This window comes from Peromyscus eremicus, chromosome 9, assembly GCF_949786415.1.
Source record: "Peromyscus eremicus chromosome 9, PerEre_H2_v1, whole genome shotgun sequence".
Classification (NCBI taxonomy): domain Eukaryota; kingdom Metazoa; phylum Chordata; class Mammalia; order Rodentia; family Cricetidae; genus Peromyscus; species Peromyscus eremicus.
Genome location: NC_081425.1, coordinates 56,726,241 through 56,747,078, shown reverse-complemented (window position 1 = coordinate 56,747,078; position 20,838 = coordinate 56,726,241). Strand labels below are relative to the sequence as shown.

The window sequence follows — 20,838 nt, the reverse complement described above, 5'->3', positions numbered from 1 at the left end:
GGTAATTAAACTCAGGTCCTCTGGAAGAATGCTCTTAACCTCTGAGCCATATCTCCAGACCCTGAGTGAATTTTAAAAACTATATTATTTGATGAAAGAATCCCACAGTTAAAAGCCATTGGCTTAGCCCAGTATTTTCATTTTGGAAAGAAGAAATTTGTGGTCGTGTACTTGTGTGCTCTAGCACATGCATTACGGTAGCACTCAATCCACTAGCGACCAGCATTGGCAAAGTTAACCAGCAAACAACACAAAACACATAGTAAAACTAAGCCTTCCCACTCCCCTTTGAATGTGAACACCTTCAATTCAGCAAACATAATGATTTAGTCTATTTTTCCATCTTAAGTATTTTGTTTAGAAGTGAACTGATGGGATATTAAGGAGTACTTGGTTCACATGCCTGGTGCATAGCAGGGAGTCACTTGGTGCCTGTTGAAAATATAGTTTCAACAACTGATGAACATCTGTACCTATAGAGTTCATGGTATGGACGTTAGATCCTTCAATCGTTGCAAACAGTTTCAAGGTAAATTTAGCATTAAAAAGGACGGTGATGAGAAGACAGTGTCCAGCCCTTCACTGATTCATGAAACCAGAGGTGGGTGGATACTCTGTGGACATTTGTACTAGAGGTATTTTGGAAAAAGACAACCACAGCCTCATAGGATGTTGCAGGGAGAACAGGACATGTCTTGCTTGCAGAAACATTGGAGGAAGTACCTGGGAAAGAATTATCCTGTAGCTCTAAAACAGAACCAATGGCAAAGGGACATTTTACACTCAACTTACAGGAAGCCTTTCATCATAAGGTGGCACCAAGACCTTGCAGAGCAGCAGGCTACTGGCTACTGACATCTCCAGTCTAAGGCTAGTAGAAGATTTTGAGGAGTTTTTGCACTGGGAGGCAGTTGAACTTTAGGATTTCATTTTTAAATAGAATTTACATGTTACCGTTGGGCAGGAGCCATGATAACCTCTTTATTATTTCAGTTTTAGTGTGTGTTCCTGAAGTGAGTACGGACCTTGTGATTTCTTTTCAAGACTGGTACTGTGTATGTAGCCTTTTAGGTGGCCTGGAACCATGTCGACCAGGCTGGCATCAAATTCACAGAGATTTACCCACCTGTGCCTCCTGAGTGCAGGGATTGGATCTTATGATTTCCAAGGTCTCTTCTAACCACTAATGGTACCTTACGTCCTGGCCTGCCTTCCTGTGTTTGAAACAGATTCACACAAGAAATTATCTGCTTCTGAGAAAACTGTTGGTATGTTTTTCAGCCAGTATTTACTGAGCCTCTATTATATTGCAATAGAGATACAACAATGGGCAGAGATACATATCTTGCCTATATTGATAAAAATGGGAGAGAAAATATAATAGAGGATAGTGTAATATAAACTGCATTAGTGAACTCCTGGGCTGCCGTGGGCAGACAGTTCTGTCGGGAATTCTCTCAATTGTAAACCTCCCCTGTCATTTCTGCTGGATGCTGCAAGCTCCCACACGGATGTCTCCCTGCTCACTATTTGTCTGCTAAATACCTAAATTCACTTATTCGGAACTGAATGGTTATCACAGATGATTCTCCCAATAGATAATGTGCGTTTATATATTTCTAAATCCCAGGTTAATGTTTCTTATGTAATTAGAAATACTGTAAAAAATGAAATATGAAACTTATTTGTTTATTGATTGATTGATTGGTTTTTTTGAGACAGGGTTTCTGTGTAGCTTTGGAGCCTTTCCTGGAACTCACTCTGTAGCCCAGGCTGGCCTCGAACTCACAGAGATCCGCCTGCCTCTGCCTCCCAAGTGCTGGGATTAAAGGCGTATGCCACCACTGCCTGGCCCAAGAAACTTATTTTTTGAAGTTAAATTTCAGTGTATGTGTATGGGTGTTCTGCCTGCATGTATGCCTGTGTACCATATGCATACTTAGTACCCAGAGGTCAGAAGAGAGGGTTGGATCCTCTGAAACTAGAGTTACAAATGGTTGTGTGCTCCATGTGGTTACTGGGAATTGAACCTGGGTCCTCTGGAAGAACAGCCAGTGTTCTTACCCGCTGAGTCATCTCACCAGTCCCCTGAAACCTAACTTTTAAAAAAGTAGTGTAATCCGTTAGACTGAGTCTGGACAATGACATAGGAAATTATATTCAATAATACACCAATGACAGAAAAGAGAACAAATTATTTAGTTTTATTAAAAATTTCCAGTTTATAACCAAAATATACAGCCACTACATTTAAAATCAGTTTTTACACTCACAGTTAAAGTGCTAAGAAAAACATTTACAAAACTGACATCAGTCTACTGTAAACAAAATAAATCTACAACAGTAGAGTGCAAAGCACATCCAGCTACTGTGAAGTACAGTCCATGCTCTAACTGGGTGTGCTCGCCCTACACAGACCCCAACAACAGCGACTGTCCATTCATCTGGACATCAACAGTTTTAGCCAACGCATGGAGAAGAAACATGAAGAACTAATGCCACAAGATACAAGTCTTCATCACAAACACTTTCTAATTAGATGTTTATGTGATAAAACAAGGTTAGTTTTAGAATTTAGAATCACCTCAGCAATTTAATTCAGAATACCATTTTAAAAACTAAATTGCTAAGTACCAGTTATTTAAAAATAAGCTTGGGAATAATGAAAAAGGAGTATTTTTCCTGCCTTCATATCCCTTGGAAAACTGCTAACAGAAAATAAGGAAAGTCTTTTTTTGAGCAGGCATGGACAGTGTTCATCTGTAAATTTCTCATCATTGAGCAGAGCTGCCCAAGTTGATGTGTGTTGTTAATGCAGATTTCTCTTGAAGCAGTAAGATTATACTCACTAATAATTTAGTATGAATTGTCTAAGTTTCCTTATTCCTGACACTTGAAGTGGGTCATACTTTAGACATGCTGATTGGAACAGCTGGGACTAGGACAGAAGTAGAAAGATTTCAGGCTGTGCATGTGGGGACAAGTCAGATAGAGTGGGCTCACCCAGGGAATCACCTGAGTGGATCATCTGGACAGAAGTGTACCAAGTCTCTACTGAAATCACAGTACCTTTCTCTAGCATACGAATGCATCAAAAAGCACCCAGGCAACTCTAGAGTATGGTGGCTACTGAACAACAATTTCTACCAGAAATCTTAATTATTCACAACGATATGGGGCAATTCAGTCTGAGTTTGGAACAACCTAATTTTGTACCTTTTGGATCATAAAATTAGGGATTTCCTGTGTGAGAGTTTCAAATTCTTGCATGTGTGTTTATATTCATACTTTTGTTCTTATAACCAGAAATATAAGTATAAAGAAAATCTTTAAATGAGAGCTTATGGAAAATGTATAGCATGATATTCATTATTTCAGAGTGTCTATCAGGGGCATAAAACTCAGTAGTTAGCAAAAATAGAGTACATATCACGCTGGGGGATAATTCTGCCTCCAAATCGTATTTATTGATTATTCCTTTGACATTATGACAGTATGTCAGCTTAGAAAAGCTTGAAAACCAAACAGAGACCTAGTGAAGTTTATGTAACTTAAATATTCTCCAAGGCATTTGCTTCAAATTGATAAAATATCTTTAAGAACATGAATTCAACAACAAGACAAAGCTGCAGCTCTTGAGACGACCTAAGAACTTACATAGTCTCCTACTGTGACAGCCCGCAAGGGCAGGGATGAAAAGAACCTGTCTCTTTAAATACCTTGTTGTTTGGTTGTTCCTTTAATATACATCACGAAATTGCTAACATGTGGTTATTTTTTCACCCCAAGCCAGTAACTTCACGTTTAGAAGAATATTTTCCAACTATTCAGACAGCAAGGACCTTGAGATGGACGGCTGTCAGGAAATCCCTGATCAACAAGGACTGTCTGCTGAGACAAGAGAGAAAGAGCCAGCTCATGAACCAAATATGGGGTTTAGAGATTCCATACTACAGAAAACGAAATAACCGCTAACCACAGATAACTCTTCCTCTTAGTAATCTTCCAAACTGACCATCGGATTAAAATTTCACAAAGTCTCGCCCTGTTTTGGAGACAGGGTCTTGTCATGTGGCTCAGGCTTGCCGTGAACTCCTTGCCATCCTCTGGCCTTAGCTAGCTTCCTAAATGCTGGGATTATAGACATGTACCAACATGCTGGGCTTGAGAACAATAATTTTTTTTTTTTTTTTTTTTTTTTTGGTTTTTCGAGACAGGGTTTCTCTGTGTAGCTTTGCGCCTTTCCTGGAACTCACTTGGTAGCCCAGGCTGGCCTCGAACTCACAGAAATTCGCCTGGCTCTGCCTCCCGAGTGCTGGGATTAAAGGCGTGCGCCACCACCGCCCGGCGAGAACAATAAAATTCTTAATTTAAAATTTTAATTTTTAAGAATTAGATTTTGCCCAAAACTACATAGAGAAACCCTGTCTCGGAAAAAAAAAAAAAAAAAAAAAAGAAGAAGAATTAGATTTTATAATAGTTCCCACAAACAAAATGAGCGAATGTGATGAACTTTTCTGTGGAAGATGGAGGAGGGGAGAAAGTTTGGGGACAATGGTGTATCTTTATCATGATGAAACAAAATCTCACACTTCAGTGAGAAAATAAAACTCAAAAACAAAATCCAGAAGTTGGAAATAAAAGCAGAAAAGTTGGTATTGAAGTTGGTATTAAAAGTTGGTAAAACTAGAGATACAATTCAGTGGCAGAAGGCTTGGATAGTGTATGAAAGGCCCAGTTCAATCATTTGTAACACACAGACACACAGATACACACATCAAAAATGAAGGAAGGGAAAAAGGGAGGAAGGGAAAAATAAAAATAAACGTTAAGCACATGAAAAGTCTTACACGATGGGCAGTTCATGACTGCAATGTTGGCACTCAGGAGGCCCAGGCAGGAGGACTGCAAGCTTTAGGCTAGCCTGGACTACATGGCAAGTTCAAGGCCTTGATACTTGATACAAAAGACCAAACTGAGTCAGAGTACTTGCCTAGTATATGCAAGGCCCTAGTAGCAGACAATGCCTTCGTTCTAATGGAAATAATAAAACAAACATAAAACATGAGAAGCTGGATAGTTTGGGGAAGGTGGAATACTATAAAAAGAGAAATGGTAAAGAATTCAGATTTATTCCAATTCATGGCTAAGATATACAAGAAATAACACTCACTGACAAGAGAATTTCCAGATGCTGAACACCTTTCTCCTCTCTACTTGGTTTTTGAGACACAGTCTCACTATGTAGCTCAGGTTGGCCTAGATTTTATCACGCAGCACAGGATGGCCTTAAATTTATAACCCTTCTGTCTTAGCCTCTCAAAGACTGGGACTCCAGGTTGTATCACCACACTTAGCTTAGACAAACATTTCACACTAGAGAGTCCTTTTTATTATTTAAACAATTTCACACTTACATTATTTTTATTAAGGCATATTCATCTCAGCTCAATGTAAAAACCGTGTTGATGTTCTCTTACAAAAAAAAAGATTTCATATTCAATGTTTCTGCTGACAGGATTAGTTCTGGGAAATGATCTGAGACAGGGCTGAGGGAAGCTATTTGCCAGCTTTCCAAAACTGAGGGTGGAAGGAACAGCTTAGCAATCAGAAAAATCTAAGATGGATAACTCTAAATCACTCTAGGGCCACTTGGTTTTTCTTACATATCTTCCTTCTCATTATCAATCCTCCACATATTCACTGAAATTGGACTTCAGATTCAATATGTGCAACAACAAGGACTTGGAGAGAAGGAAAACTGAAAATAAATGTGTTGTTTTTAGAGACAATTTAAAAATTATAACAGTCATGGTTAATGGCAGAATAAAATTGAGAAATGTGTTGCTAGGCAACTGGGTCACTCTGCAGCATCGAAGCATGCACTCACCAAATCACATGCCTATTTTGGTACTAAGTGATATGACCCTAGGGACCACTGCTGTAGGGCAGGAGGTCTAAAACAGGTCTTAAACTTGTGATCCTCCTGCCTTGGGCTGCCTTGTGGTTCTTAACTAAAAATAACTAAATTGTCATTATGCAGCATATGGAATCTCTGAGTGAGAGGCTGAGCATCTAATTTAATTACTGGAAGTCAGTGAAAGACCTAAGACAAGGAATCAAGTATGGCTAAGGAAATCCTACCAGAAGCTGAGGATGAATATAGCTCAGTGGTAGATGACTGCCTAGCATATGAGAGGCCTTTCTTGTTCACCAGAACCAAAATGGGGTGGGAGGTGGGGGGCTACAAAGTTGATATAGTTAGAAAAAAAAAAAAAAAGAAACTAGAAACCAGTATACCAACCTAGATCTACTTTCTAATGTTATGTACTCACCAGACTTCAAACCCAACTGTACACTGTAAATCTATAGTACAAAGCATTCAAGACATTATATGAACTGATACGGGCAGTCAGAGCAAAGAAAAATGATCTTTAAAAGTAAATGGGTGGGTTGGAGGGATGGCTCAGTGGTTAGGAGCACAGGTTGATCTTTCAGAGGACTGGGGTAAGATTCCCCAGAGTGGTTCACAACCCTCCGTAACTCCACTTTCAGAGATCCAGGACCCTCTTCTGGCATCCTTGAGTACCAGGCATCCAAGGGGTGTACAAACACAGATGCAGGCAAAACATCCACACACATAAAATAGAACTGAAAAAAAGTCTCTGGGATTTCCTTGATCCAGTTCTTGGAAAGCATCACTAATTGACAAGATGTTGACAGGATGGAGCTACTGGAATCGTTATGTTTTATTAAATAATACTTAAAATTTTTGTTATATTTATTGATGGCATGTATGTGTGTTCATGTCTACACACACACACACACACACACACACACACACACACACGCACGCACGCACGCTCATGTACCTACACTCTACACACACATGTACACTACAGCTCACATGTAGAGGTCAGAGGACAAATTGTGGGAGTCTGTTCCCTCTTTCCACCATATGGATCTCAGATGGAACTCAACGTCAGGCTTGGCAGCAAGTGCTTGTACCTGCTGAGTCATCTCACTGGCCCTTTTAGAAATAATTAAGGAATCTTTATGGTAATATTTTCTGCCAAGCCAGGACAAATTAACAATAAAAATCACAATTATCTCTAACAATATTTTGTGAGTTGTGTTTTCAAGGCTGGCAATGAACCCAGGGTCCTGTCTATTGCTGAGCTAAATCCCAACCCTGTTAGTATTTTAAATCAGGCCATCACTTTTCTGTGGCAACCTGACAGCTACACTTATTCAATGAATGTGAGGAGGCAGTTAAAAAGTAATGACTACAGGGAAAAATTCTATTCGATTTCTCTATGTTCTTTTAGATTTTATAATCAAGTTGAGTGGTGGTGGTATACACCTTTAATCCTAGTACTCAGGAGGCAGAGGCAGGTGGGACTCTGAGTTCGAGACCAGCCTGGTCTACAAAGAGAGAGAGAGAAAGTTCCAGGACATCTAGGGCTACATGGAGAAATCCTGTCTTAAAAAACAAAACAAACAACAAAAATAGTAATAGGTTTTTATAGTCATCTGAATGTTGGTTAAACCTGACAGTCTTTTAATTAGCAAAGGAGCCAGTGCTGTAACTGATCTGTTCACTCATTTTATTTTGAACACATTGGGGAGGAGCTCTCCCAATGACCTACACCACAGCACTACAGAATGCATCTGGAAAGAGGTCTTAACTAAATACCAGTATTCATAACTAAGAGAACAAAGACCACAAACTATGTCATTTCTTTTATGTTTATCAACTTAATATGCTTATGCTGATGTTTAAGGAGGTTTTTTTTCATTAATAAGTCCATGTCTGGCATTTGTAACTTCTTTCACTTTTATTATATGTAACACAATTTCCCTCTTTTAAAAATCACTTCAGCTGGGGGCGTGGTGGCACAGTTGAAATCCCAGCACTTGGCTGGTAGAGGTGGGAGAACTACAAGTTTAAAGCCAGCCTGGGATATATACCTACGACTTGGAGATCAGCACATGAATGGGGTTGGAAATGTAGCTCAGAGGCAGAACGCTTTTCTAGCATTGGGGGTCCAGGAGTCTAAGCCCTCACACTGCAGCAACAGAACCAAACAGAACTACAAATGCCTCTCATAACATCCACCTTAAGTTCAAGGTGCCTTAGCTGTGTAAGCTGATTAAGTACACACAGTTTATGGGAAGAGAACGCAAGTGAGCTCACAGCAGTGACTATCAAATGGTCAAGGGAGAAGCAAGAGAGAGTTCAGGGGAATATGAGACTCCTAATCTAACCCCTACATTCCCTTCAACTGCAAACAAAAATGCTTGGTCTGAAGTTACACAGCTCATTGAAAAGGGAGGCAAGACTAGATATCAGCTTTCCGGACTCAAAATCCTAGGATATTTTAAAATAACAATGCATTCTTACTAGTTATTAAATAAAACCTAGCCAAAACAAAACCACTGAGTTCTAAATTTTGAAAAGCCAGTTAGCATAAAACAAAGAAACATCTGCAATTTACAAATATGAGCAAGCTTGCTTAGATATTTATCTGCTTCAGGAAATATAACAAGCTTGAAAAAAAGACCTTAAAAATACTAATTCAATAGTGAGTGGTAATGAGCAGAATAACAGAACACAGAACCTTAATTAATTCATTAATTTATCTTTTAAACAAGGTCTTCCTATGCAGCCCTGGATGCCCTAGAGCTCACTATGTAGACCAGGCTGGTCTGAACCTCACAGAGCTCATCCTGCATCTACCTCCCAAGTGCTGAGATTAAAGGTGTACGCCACCACACCTGGCAAATTTTAATTTTTGAATTATTAAAAAGCAAAAAACTTTTTTAACCAAGGGAAAATGATGTAGTGGTTAATAAAACTAGAATAAATTATGAACAATTCTACCATACCAACAAAAACATCCATGAAAAGGACAAGATAGGTTTCTAGGTGGCTATTTAAATAAAAGCTAAAGGTAAGTATCCTTCAATACATTTAAATAGATTGAACTGAATGGATTTTGTACTGGCTTGGCCTTTGACCAAAATATTAGTGAAAAACTTTAAAAAAAACCCTTCATATCCAGATTTTCTACTTAGAGAACACAGGAATAAACACATTGACATACACTGTTTTTTGTAGGCCAACCAAACACCCCTGTCTATTAAGATGGTTGGCTCTATGCAGACTTTTAACATTGTCTTTTCCCAGAAGATTTGGATATTGAAAGAAAAGTATTATTCTGTACCAGTTTAGTTATTAAATAAAGATAAACAGGATTAGAATTAGAGAAAGCAATTATAGTCTGGTGAACCAGTGAGGGATGTCTGGTTTTCCTAAGCTTTTCCCAGTACTCACATGACTTGAACAACAAAAAAATGAAAAAGAAGAAAAATTATGAAGAGATGCACAAATGCCAATGCATTTCCATAAATAATCAAATTTATGTAAAAGTATATAGACTTTAGGCTATATAGTTGAGTTAAATAAATGTTTTTCATATTTTTAAAAAAATTTACTTTAAGATGGGCAGTGGTGGTACAGGCTTTTAATCCCAGCACTCGGGAGGCAGAGGCAGGCAGAGCTCTGTGAGTTTGAGACCAGCCTGGTTTACAGAGTGAGTTCCAGACACTGAAGTCAGGGATATACAGAGAAACTCTGTCTTGGAGAAAAACTTACTTTATTTTGAATTTATGTGTACATGTATATCTGCTACAGTGCACTGGCAATAGAGGAGGCCAGAGGAAAGCCTTAGATCCCCTGGAGCTGGAGTTACATGCAGCAAGGGTGCTAGGAACTGATCTTGGGTCCTTTGGAAGAGCAGCAAGCACACTTAACCAATGAACCATTTCTCCAAGCCCAGGCTTTTTGCATTTTAATTGGCCACAAAAAGGCATAAAAGAAGTTTAAAAGAATCATGAGTTTATTTTTAAACCTAGGTTCTAGAAAACTTCTGTCCCCTGTGGTTTTATGTGAAATAAAAAATTCCTACTTTACAGAGATTTAAAAAAACGTAATGACAAACATATACATAAACAATTCTCACGGTCTAAGCTGAGTGCTGTGTAGTCAGTTGTTCATTAAACATTTACTGAAAAGCTATGCTACACTAAGCCCTGTGCTAATCGTTATTCACCAACTGTCTCTGAAACAAATTACTGTTTTGAGCTGACTATTGCCTTGGATCTCTTGCCTAATTATGAATAGAACAATATTGCTAAAATCAAAGTACTTTTCAAAACCCTTTTGATAATATATTAATACTTTAGGGGGAACTATCATTTTCTTGGTTGTCAACTGAACAAAGAAAACACTAAGTATTAACATATGCCAATCACAAGAGAAATTAAAGTTACTCATATGGTGAGAAAACTGTCCAGACTTGTTAAGTCAATTTAAGCAGGTTAAGATTTGAAATCAGGGCTGGAGAGATGGCTCAGAGGTTAAGAGCACCGACTGCTCTTCCAGAGGTCCTGAGTTCAATTCCCAGCAACCACATGGTGGCTCACAACCATCTGTAATGAGATCTAGCACCCTCTTCTGTATACATAATAAATAAATAAATCTTAAAAAAAAAAAAAGACTTGAAATCACTGTTCTGCTATAGTTCTTCAAAAAAAAAAAAAAAAGAAAAGAAAAGAAAAGAAAAGAAAGAAAAATTCTTAACCTATAGCACTAGTGTGCTAAAGAACACGGCCCAAACTGAACAGTGCTACCTGAAACAAACAACATTATGCAGACTGTGCAGAACAAGTGAATGACGGCACCTGCTGAAGGTGACTGCAGGCCAACAACATTCACATGCACCTCACCACCAGCTTGGAGGTGGTGCAAGTGCACGCACAGAATCTGGAAGCACCAAGGTGAGACTTTCATGGCAACGCTCACTTCACTGTCTGCACTTGGCCCACTTTAAAAGACAACCAATGAACACTTGGCAATTGGTAGTAATGCAGATGGTAACAGACGACATCTTTGAGCTCAAACTGGTATTTCTATCTTAACTTCCTATGATTGTTTGTGGATGTTTGTTTGGGTTTGCCCATGCTGTTCTACGGAGCTTCTCAAACAGAAGCTTCCTGAGTTACTGGTTTATTTATAGACAAGTTATCAGTTGTGCCTTGTAAGGCGTAAGGAAGGGTTTACTAACTGCCAGTTATAAGGGACTTCAGGCCTCTCTGAGTGGTAACTCCAGTTCCAAGGAGAAAGATAGGAGGACAGAGGAAGAGAAAACATTTGGGGCTAAATGCTCAACTGTGTTTTATGAAGAATGGGTAATCTCTACTGGTACATACTTTGAAGAAGCAACATGACACAAATAAATCATGACTACCGGAAAACTGGCTCTTCTGTCAGGTAGGAGCTCTTAATTTTAAAGGGTGAAAGAAGCGTACACATGAAAAAGCATGTGTCAAGAAATGTACTACAGTAGACCTCTAATAAAGCTCTTAAGTCCTCAAGAATCTTAGTCTCTCATATTTCATAATGCTTCACAGTTTCCAAGAGCTTCCATATGGTTGTTTTCATTTGATCTTAATTTGACAACTTTGTGAGGTAGGTAGAGTAGATATTCATCTTCAATCTTCATTTTCAAACAAGGGGAGCTAGGCTCAAGGAGGCTGACTTGTTCAAAGTTGAAAACTAGCATATGGCAAAGCCAGGCTTCCCTCTCAAGAGTCTAGAATAATTTTTTCTGAGTGTGATTCTTGGATAGCCTGCTAAGAATCTTCTGTGTTTTTAGAAACACAGATCTGTAAAATTCTACTGACTTATTGAGTAAGACTCTCCAGAGATGAGAATTGAGAATTCTGCATTTTATAATGGATAATAAAGTAGGAAACAACAATATATTAGGTAACAATGTAAAGTGTATCACTGAGTCTGGCTAGATCTTCCCATGATCAAAAGTGATACCATCAGCCCATCATTAGGAGAAAGCGAGCTTAAAAGAATGGGCTTCAAGTCTGGCTAGCTAATAAATCACCTGGAAAGCTTCTGTTTGTTTTTAAAGCATCAACTCTCACCTGAGAGAAAGATGTTGGCTAACAAGAGCTCCCAGAGTGAGTGTTACCTGCAATCAGGGCTGGGGATCACTGTGTTTTCTGAATAAACACATTAGCATTTTCCAGAATTTTTCTTTCTGATCAGTTTCATACCCAATAAAGTTCACAGTTCATATTCTAAATCATTTAAGCTTTATAAGATAAAATGTCAAGTGTTTTTCACTTGGTATTTTTTAGATTAAAGGTATTCACAGAAAGAGTAACCATGCTCCACTTAGCTACAATGGTTTTCAAGAACCCAAATGAATCACCACTTTGGACTTAGATTATATATTTCAGATGTAAACAATGATTCAGAAACTGAAATTAGGAATGTGGGGCACAAGCAGTAGCCAACTGGCTACGGGGGAGTTCGAGTGCAGACGATCAGCTCACTATAGGAGGGCCTGGATATCAATGTCTGATGGCTTTGGCAAGGTCACATCTCACTGTAGAAAAATACAACAACGAATACAGAGAAAATATTTTGCCATTTTGTAATTTGTTTACCACTTAAAAACCCTTATAATGTGTGATGCTTATCTTACTGCATGCCTCCACAGAACATATCTGAACATGAAGTTTTCTATGAATCAATACAATTACCTAGGAAAAGATGGTCACAAATTAAATTTTTTCTATCATGCATATGAATATTATAAAAACATAGCCCATAAAAGTAATATTTACAAAAGTAAAAAACAATACAACTGCAGGGGAAATGCTCATCTCTGCCTTTACTCCAATGCTAATTCATCCACATCCTGAATATCTGTGGGTAAGACTATGGACTTCGAGAGTACCTCCCACAGGCCAACTGGACTTTTCTGGCACTTTGATCCTATTAGCTAATACCCTTGCTGGCTTATCACAGTCTTCTACAGTTTAAAAACAGTTCCTTTTTTTCACTCAGTGGAAATAAACCTACAAAGTCCTAGTATTCATCTGAGAAATAAGCCTTGCATAGAAATTTTCTTTAATTCTGAAACTTTGTTTTATTAACAGAGCTACCAGAATGTCATTTCACCACTAGTTCATATTATATGAAAGTTCACTACAAAGCAGTCACCACACATATAGGATTTTTCTAAATATAAAATAAGTGGGTTTATAAAAATGCTTACCAGACAATCATCTCTTCACAACCTAGAAAGAATTATTTTTGTGATGACATGATTCTTAGTGTTTACACGCCAAGTTTGATGTGATATAAAAAGCAAAGATCTACCTTCTCAGTGGGCACACTTTGCCTGATTAAAAGCAGGATGACAGCAAGTTACGGCAGTCAGCCATGCGAAGACCAAGACTAAAACCCACTTTCAACAGCACAGGTTTCACCTTAGACGAGACTAAGCACTGGTCCCGTCCTCTTCGATAACACGGTTCATGCTGGTGCCGTGTGTAATGTGAGTCATGGGGTTGTTACTGAGGTCTCGGATGCTGCTGTGTCGTGACTGCTCATTGAGCCGATGAGAACTACTGTGCCTGGAGTGATCCGTCAGGCGTGACATGCTGCCGTGAGGTAGTCTCTCCTCCATTCCTCGGTAACTGCAGGGAGTGTACCTGCACAGGAGAGTGGATTTAAATTGAGTAGCTGAACACACCAGAAAGTAATGCTAATAATTGGCATTAAAATGCCTTAGTAATTAAAGTGCTCGGTAAATCAACAGTAAGAAAGCAGTAAGTGACATGATTATTTAGAGTAATTTCATTATGCTGTAGAATTATCTGACATGGCTAACACAGAGAATCCATGTAGGTCAGGATGAAGGCCCTATTCCCTGCAAAAGGGCAAACAGTCAATAGGTAAGGCTGACCCATTTGGAACTATGTTAAATACAGATCGTTTTCTTACTCAAATATGTATCAAATACAGTGGGCTCAGAGAGACGAAGAAAGGGAACGAGGCACAGCCCTCTGACTGTACTTCTAGGTAGAGTCAACAGTATGCAGACTCCAATTCACTAAAAGACAAGGGTTGGAAGAGGGAATGAACGAATTGGAGGAGAAATGAAGAGTGACTTAAGCACCGGGGAATGAGCTGCTAACATTGGTGGCATCTGTGCCCATAGCATCTAGACGGGCTAGTTACCAGCTGATCAGTCATCTGTATATGACCTTCCTTCTTTCCCTCAGGGTTTAAAGCTGTGAAGACGATAATTTGTAGAAATCATATCTACTTGGAAGTTGCATGCTGACACCCTATAACCAGTTCTCTCATCAGCAAATCCCTCTCCTCTAGCTGGGCTCTGCACACAGCTGGTTTTCCTACCCAGAAATGCAACTGTGGGCTGATCACGTTTTCTTTTGTCACAACCCCGACTTAACGAACCACATCAGAGGCAAGAATATAAAAATACAAAAAACAATGACAATGAAAAAACTAACCTCAGCCACTGGGATGAGAAGTTATTAGCTCTAGGCCAGTCAAGATCATGAAAACTAATTAGACTTTTTATTAGTCCATTTATAGAGCTCATACGGTATTTATCAATCTTTCTGGCTAAACACTGAGTTCTTTCAGGATAAGTACCATATTTCATATCTTTTTTAGGGGGTGGGGGTTCAAGACAGGGTTTCTCTGTGTAGCCCTGACTGTCCTGGAACTCTGTAGACCAGACTGGCCTCGAACTCACAGAGATCCACCTGCCTCTGCCTCCCGAGTGCTGGGATTAAAGGTGTGGGCCACCAAAGGCCTTTTCTAAAATACTTTTTGTTCATATACTCACATACTCTTTTGGAAAACATAATTTAGGATAATAAAATTCAAAGAGAACTGAGTATACATACTTGATGACTTTAATGAACATGTTGCTTTTGTTTGTTTTTATAGCATGGGGGGTAAGAGGCCCTGGACTATAAGCCTTGCCTAAATATAATGTTTCTGAAAGTAAACAGGGCCAGGAATGTCTGTTAGGCCTATAATCCCAGCACTCAGGATGAGGAGACAAGAGAATTGAGAGCTCAAGGCCAGCCTGAGCAACATGGTGAGACCCTGTGTCAAATGCCAAGGGCAAGAGATAGATGCAGCACAGTTGTACAGCGCTGGCCTAGATACAAGTCCACAGGGTTCATCCCCAGCACTGCAAAGGAAAGAAAAACACCATCTCAGAACACTGCAAACTATTTTGGGTTTTGTCTGTCTGTCTGCTTGTAGTGCTGGGGATTAAAGTAAGGTCTTGGGCATACTGGGCAAGGGGCCTTCCATGGAGCAGTGACCCCAGTCTCATTCCACCCCCTTTTCTCCTTTCTTTCTTTTTGAGGCAAGGTCTCTAAGTAGTCCTGGCTGTTCCAGACCTCACTATGTAGACTAGGCTGGCCTTGAATTTACAGAAATCTTCCCACCTAAGCTTCCCAAGAGCTAGGCTTAAAGGTAAGCACCACCATGCCAACCTAACAGTTATCAAAATAAATCATTATAAGCAGCTGAAGAGCTACTGCTTTAAAAATCATTCACCTACCTATCATAACTATAAAAAAATACCATGATTTAAGGTCAATCATTTGTAAAATTAAAAGATCTGAAAGAAAGGTTCATGAACACTACTGAGGTAGCCATCTAGTTTTATAGCAGTGCTTGTCAATGGATTTTTTCATTCAATTATAGAGTTTAAAATTGAGAAGTCTTTTGAAAAACAGTTTTTTAAAAGCCTGTATCAGGGACCAGGCACAATGGTACACACACACCTTTAGTTCCTTTAGTTCCATTACTCAAAGAGGAGGCAGAGACAGGCAGATCTCTACAAGTTCGAGGCCAGCCAAGGCTACATAGTGAGACCCTGTTTCAAAACAGCCCCCTCCTCAAAAAAAAAAAAAAAAACCCAACCCTATCTTTGTTTCAAATTTAAATAAAGAAAAAAAATAATAAAGATGCTATCTAGGATTTCTATTGCTGTGATAAAACACTATGGTCAGGGAGTTATTTCAGCTTACAGTTTGTAGTTAGTTCATCATCCAGAGAACTCAGGGCAGGACCTCAAAGCAGGAACCGAGAGTTAGGGACTGACTGGTGCAGGGGTCATGGAGGAACACTGCTTACTGGTCTATTCCTCATGCTTTGCTCAGCCTGCTTTCTTATACAACACCTACCTGCCCGGGCTGGTACCACCAAAAGTGGACTAGGCCTTCCCCTGTCAATTACTAACCAAGAAAATGCCTGACAGGCTTGCCTGTAATCCAATCTTATGGAGGGAGGTATTTTCTCTACTGAGAGTCTCTCTTCCCAAATGTCTCTAGCTTGTGTCAAGATGACGTAAAACTAACCAGGACAGATGTATATGTAAATGTTCTTAAATTTTCTCCTATTAATGATGAAACACTTCAGCCAGGCATGGTGCACATGTCTGTAACCCCAGAGACTGGAAGGTGAAGGGAAGAAGATCGACCCAGCTTTGGCTACATAGTAAATTTCAAAGCCAGCCTGGGCTACAAGAGACCCTACCCTGTTTCCAAACACTTAAATTTACATTTAGAACCTAGAGACATTTACATTTTTACTGCATGTTTTGGTAAAATAATTGGAATGCTTGCAAATGCAAATACGTTACAATGGGCTTGTTAGAATCTATTTTAAAATTATTACTTTGCAAAATGATTATTGTTCTTCAAACTAAATAGATAGATTCCCTAATTTCCAAGTATGACTTGCCAACTTTTACCTTTCAATGGCTTCCTAAAGTATCAATTTCAAATAAACAGGGCAAATAAAGAAAGCAAATGTTTTAGTAATGATGGAAAAGTAATTAAAAAAACTAACAAACAAACAAACCAAGTCCTGTGTGGTGGTGCATATCTGTAATCCTACTTGGGGGATTGAGGCAGGAGGATTGGCAAGTTTGAGTCATGCCTGGGCAATGTAGCAAGATGCCATCTCCAAAAAAAAGGACAAGGAGGCTGGGGAAATGGCTCAGTAGGTGAAGAGTCTGCTGTGCAAGCAGGAGGACCTGAGTTCACGTCCAGAAACCTCCTAAAAGCTGGCATGGCTGTGCACACCTGTACCCTACTGCTGGGGAGGAAGAGACATACAGGTTCCTGGAGCTAACCGGCAGCTAGACTAACCAAGTCAGTGAGCTCCAGGTTCTCAAGAAGAATAAGGACATCCAATGCTGACACATTGTATACAAATATATACATACATACACATGCACAAACAAGTACACACACCACACACACACTACAAAGGGCTGGGAAAAGAAATTGAATAGTAAAGTACTTGCTTACCATGTGCAAGGCCCTGGTTTAAGCAGGAATGGGAAGGGAAGAGAGAAGGGAAGAGAGGAAAAGAGGGCAAAGGGTGGAAGGGAGAAGAGCAGAGAACACTCAAGTCATTTAAAGTATATAAAGGGGGCTTCCAGAGGACTGGAGCTCAGTTCCCAGCACCCACACCAGGCAGCTCATAACTGCCTGCAACTCCAGCTCCAGATGTGACGCCCTCGTCTGCCCCACATACACACAGATACACACACAAATGGAGTCCTTCCCTAGTGTTGGGATGACAAGCACGTGCCATCTGTGCCTGACATTTTTGTGTGTGCTGTTGGGACTGAACTCCTGCCCCCACCTCCAAAGGATACATTTTCAGAGGAAAAATTACATTGTATAATTACATCTGAGAAACATGACTATCACAGAATTCTAAAATATAAATATTCTGTCCATGAACAAATAGGAACTCACTATAAAGAAAACAAATTTAATTAGTGTTTAATATAAATTGTATATGTAGGAATTGTCAAATTTCTGTACCTTTCAAAAGCCATTTAAACCAATGTGATTATATACCATACAATATGAAAATACATAATTTATATAGCACTGCATATAAAATGTAGTTTTAATATATGTTTAGACAAAATATTAGAATGGTCACTTTGCTGTTAAAATATAATAAGAGCACTCCAGAGTTGGTGAAAAAGCAATGATTTATGTTTTGATTCTCTTTACTATATTTTTAACTACCATTTTTGCTACCATTCATCTAAATAATTAAACCAACTGCAGTTCCAGTAGTGCGTTATTATTCACTCCACTACTTTCCTTTGCCAGGTCACTTATGTGACTGGTCACTTGTTCCTAAACTTCTACCTACTTTCTTTTCTGGCTGTCCTCTCATCTAACTACCAATTACTTACTCTTTGAAGTAATGTTTACATGTAGGTGTATGTAGTATGGAGATCAATAATTATCTAAGTGGTAAATCAAAGTGAGTTCTGGGAATCTGTGACCCATGGCCAGGATACCTTGAGATAATAAGACGGCTTGAAGACAGCACTAACATGCAGTGGAAGCCTGACTGAAGCAGAAGGAAGTCTTCATGAGATGGCTTTTTGGATTATGGAAATCCTTGTTCATACTTTTAGTGTCAATGTAGTCTTGAAACCTTTCACATCTGCCCTACAGTTCTGGGTATGGAAGAGAGTCCTATGTGTATATTCGCTCACCCAGATACAGGATGCTTTCAACAGACTCCACCCACATCATTTTGATTCATATGTATGTATTGTACCTTTTCTATAAGGTTCTATGCTTCTAGAATATAGAAATTAAAAAACCTTTCTTTCCTATATATTTATGCACAGAATGCCATATACAAACATAATACTATAATAATGTCTATTCACCACTGAAAAGGATGAGACTAGGATGTCAAATATCATCACTAAGAGATCATAGATAAAGCACATTCAAAAAAGAGAGTGCGAAGAGGAAGGGGAGGCATCTCAGAATTGCGAGATGTGGAGAGAAGATGAACTTGCTATGCTGAGAAAAGGTACCAAACCACATGGCAGAGTATAAATAAGAAATATGGCTTAATTTAAAATGTAAGAGTTTGCTAGTAACAAGCCTGAGCTATTGGCCAGGCATTTATAATTAATAGTAAGTTTCTGTGTGGTTATTTGGGAGGAGCTTCCAGGACACAGAGAAACTCTGCCTATACACTATCTCCTTATCAGCATCTTAAATTAAGACCCCAAATCAATGGCTACATTATATTCTCCTTTCTCAGGGTGTTTTAAAGTTCAAGTCAGACTTTATTTTCCTAGTACTCAAAGTCCTGCAATAGCTTCTCACTGTCAGAGAAACCCAAATCCTCAGCATGGCTGCATCTCCTAGAAGTCCCAACACACACTATGCTCTGGTCACACCTAGGCAATGAAACTTGCCTGCCTGTTCTTGTCTCTGTGCACACTGCTCCCTTGTCATTCATTCCCGAGTGTCTCCTCTGAATTCTATTTAAAGTAGAAGTGCCATCTGTTGGGAAGTTGTTTCTAACTATCCACGATGAGGTAGATGATACTCTTCTCTGAGATCCTACAGAATCTTATACACAATTTGATATATCTCTCTCTCTCTCTCTCTCTCTCTCTCTCTCTCTCTCTCTCTCTCTCTCTCCAGGTTCTACATAAGAGGGAAAAAAAGAGTCGTCTTTTGCTATCTAGCTTATTCCATTTAATTTGATGATCTGCAGTTCTACTCATTTTCCTGCAAAAGAATGATTTTTTTCTTCTTTGTAGCTAAATAAAACTTCACTGTGTACATGTGCTACATTTTGTTTATATGTTCATCTGTTGATGAAAATCTAAGCTGACTCTATAACTTGGCTATTCTGAACAGTGGTGCAATAAGAATAGGTAGAGGCTTTGAATGTAATTGGCTCCCATAATCTCATAGGGAGTGCCACTATTGGGAGGTCTGGCCTTGTTGAAGTAGGTGTGGCCTTGTTGGAGGAATTGTGTAACTATGGGGGCAGGCTTTGAGGTCTCTTTTGCTTAAGCTCCATTCAATGTCACAGTCTATTCCCTGTTGCCTGCAAGATGTAGGACTCTCAGCTACTTCTCTAGTACTATGTCTGCCTGCATGCTTCCCGCCATCATAATAAGACTAAACCTCTGAAACTGTAAGCCAGTCCTAATTAAAGGTTTTCATTTATAAGAGCTGCCATGGTCATGGTATCTCTTTACAGCAATTAAAACCCTAACTAAGGCAGGGGGGTGTCTCTATAGTATGCTGACTTCGATTGCTTTGGGTATCTTCTCAGGAATCAAATGGTGAGTCATAAGGCAGCTCTATTTTTAGTGTTCTGAGGGAACTCCAAACTGATTTCCACAGTGGATGGAATAATTTACATCCTCCCCAGCAACACTCATCCCATCTCCTCCCCATCCTTCCAACATTTATGTTTGTTTTCTTAAAGAACAAAAATCTATCCTTCAAGTCAGCTGTCCCTCTCTCCCCACTGCCTCTCTACTCTCTGATAAACCCTCATTATCTCTCAAATGATTTAATGCGGCAGCTCGTAAGCAATTTTTAGCTCTAGTATCCCAATCTCATTTAATTCGAACCTACATCCAGGCTTCCTTCCAGCCATCTCTCTGAAGCATTTTCTGAACTGTCTCCATGGTACCATAGTCACTCCTAATCTTGGTTTCCACTGCACCTAATAAACAAGGGCTTGGTACCGGGTGCTAGGATGTAGCTCAGTGGTAAAATCCTTACTTAGCATTCTCAAACCCTGGGTTTAAACCCCAGCGTCCCACAAAATAGCAGGCTGACAAAGGGACTTAATGCCACATCTGCTAACTCCTGGTTATAACTAAGGCTACTGAGAGTAAGCTCGTCTGAGTACACACTGCCACAGGAGGTCTGAGCAGTGTTGCCACTTTAATTAAAAAGCCTAAAGCGTTTACTATCTGGCTCCTTAAGAAAACACTTCCATAGCCCTGGAATATATTTTGCTTTGTATATATTTTACTTTATGTGCTTATTAACATTAATAACTGCAACATATCTGACACTGACACAAGCTCTGTTTCTAGT

General features: G+C 39.3%; 1 protein-coding gene across 3 annotated transcripts in view; it reads right to left on the bottom strand.

Moving 5' to 3' along the window:
* Positions 1 to 10,681: 10,681 nt before the first annotated feature.
* The window catches only part of Fzd3 (frizzled class receptor 3), a 64,239-nt gene continuing 54,082 nt past the window's right edge, over positions 10,682 to 20,838 (bottom strand). For all 3 annotated transcript variants that reach the window (XM_059273458.1, XM_059273460.1, XM_059273461.1), the window contains one exon: positions 10,682 to 13,584. In XM_059273458.1, coding sequence (XP_059129441.1) covers positions 13,371 to 13,584 — 214 coding nt within the window. In that variant the 3' untranslated portion in view covers positions 10,682 to 13,370. The remainder of the gene's footprint in view (positions 13,585 to 20,838) is intronic.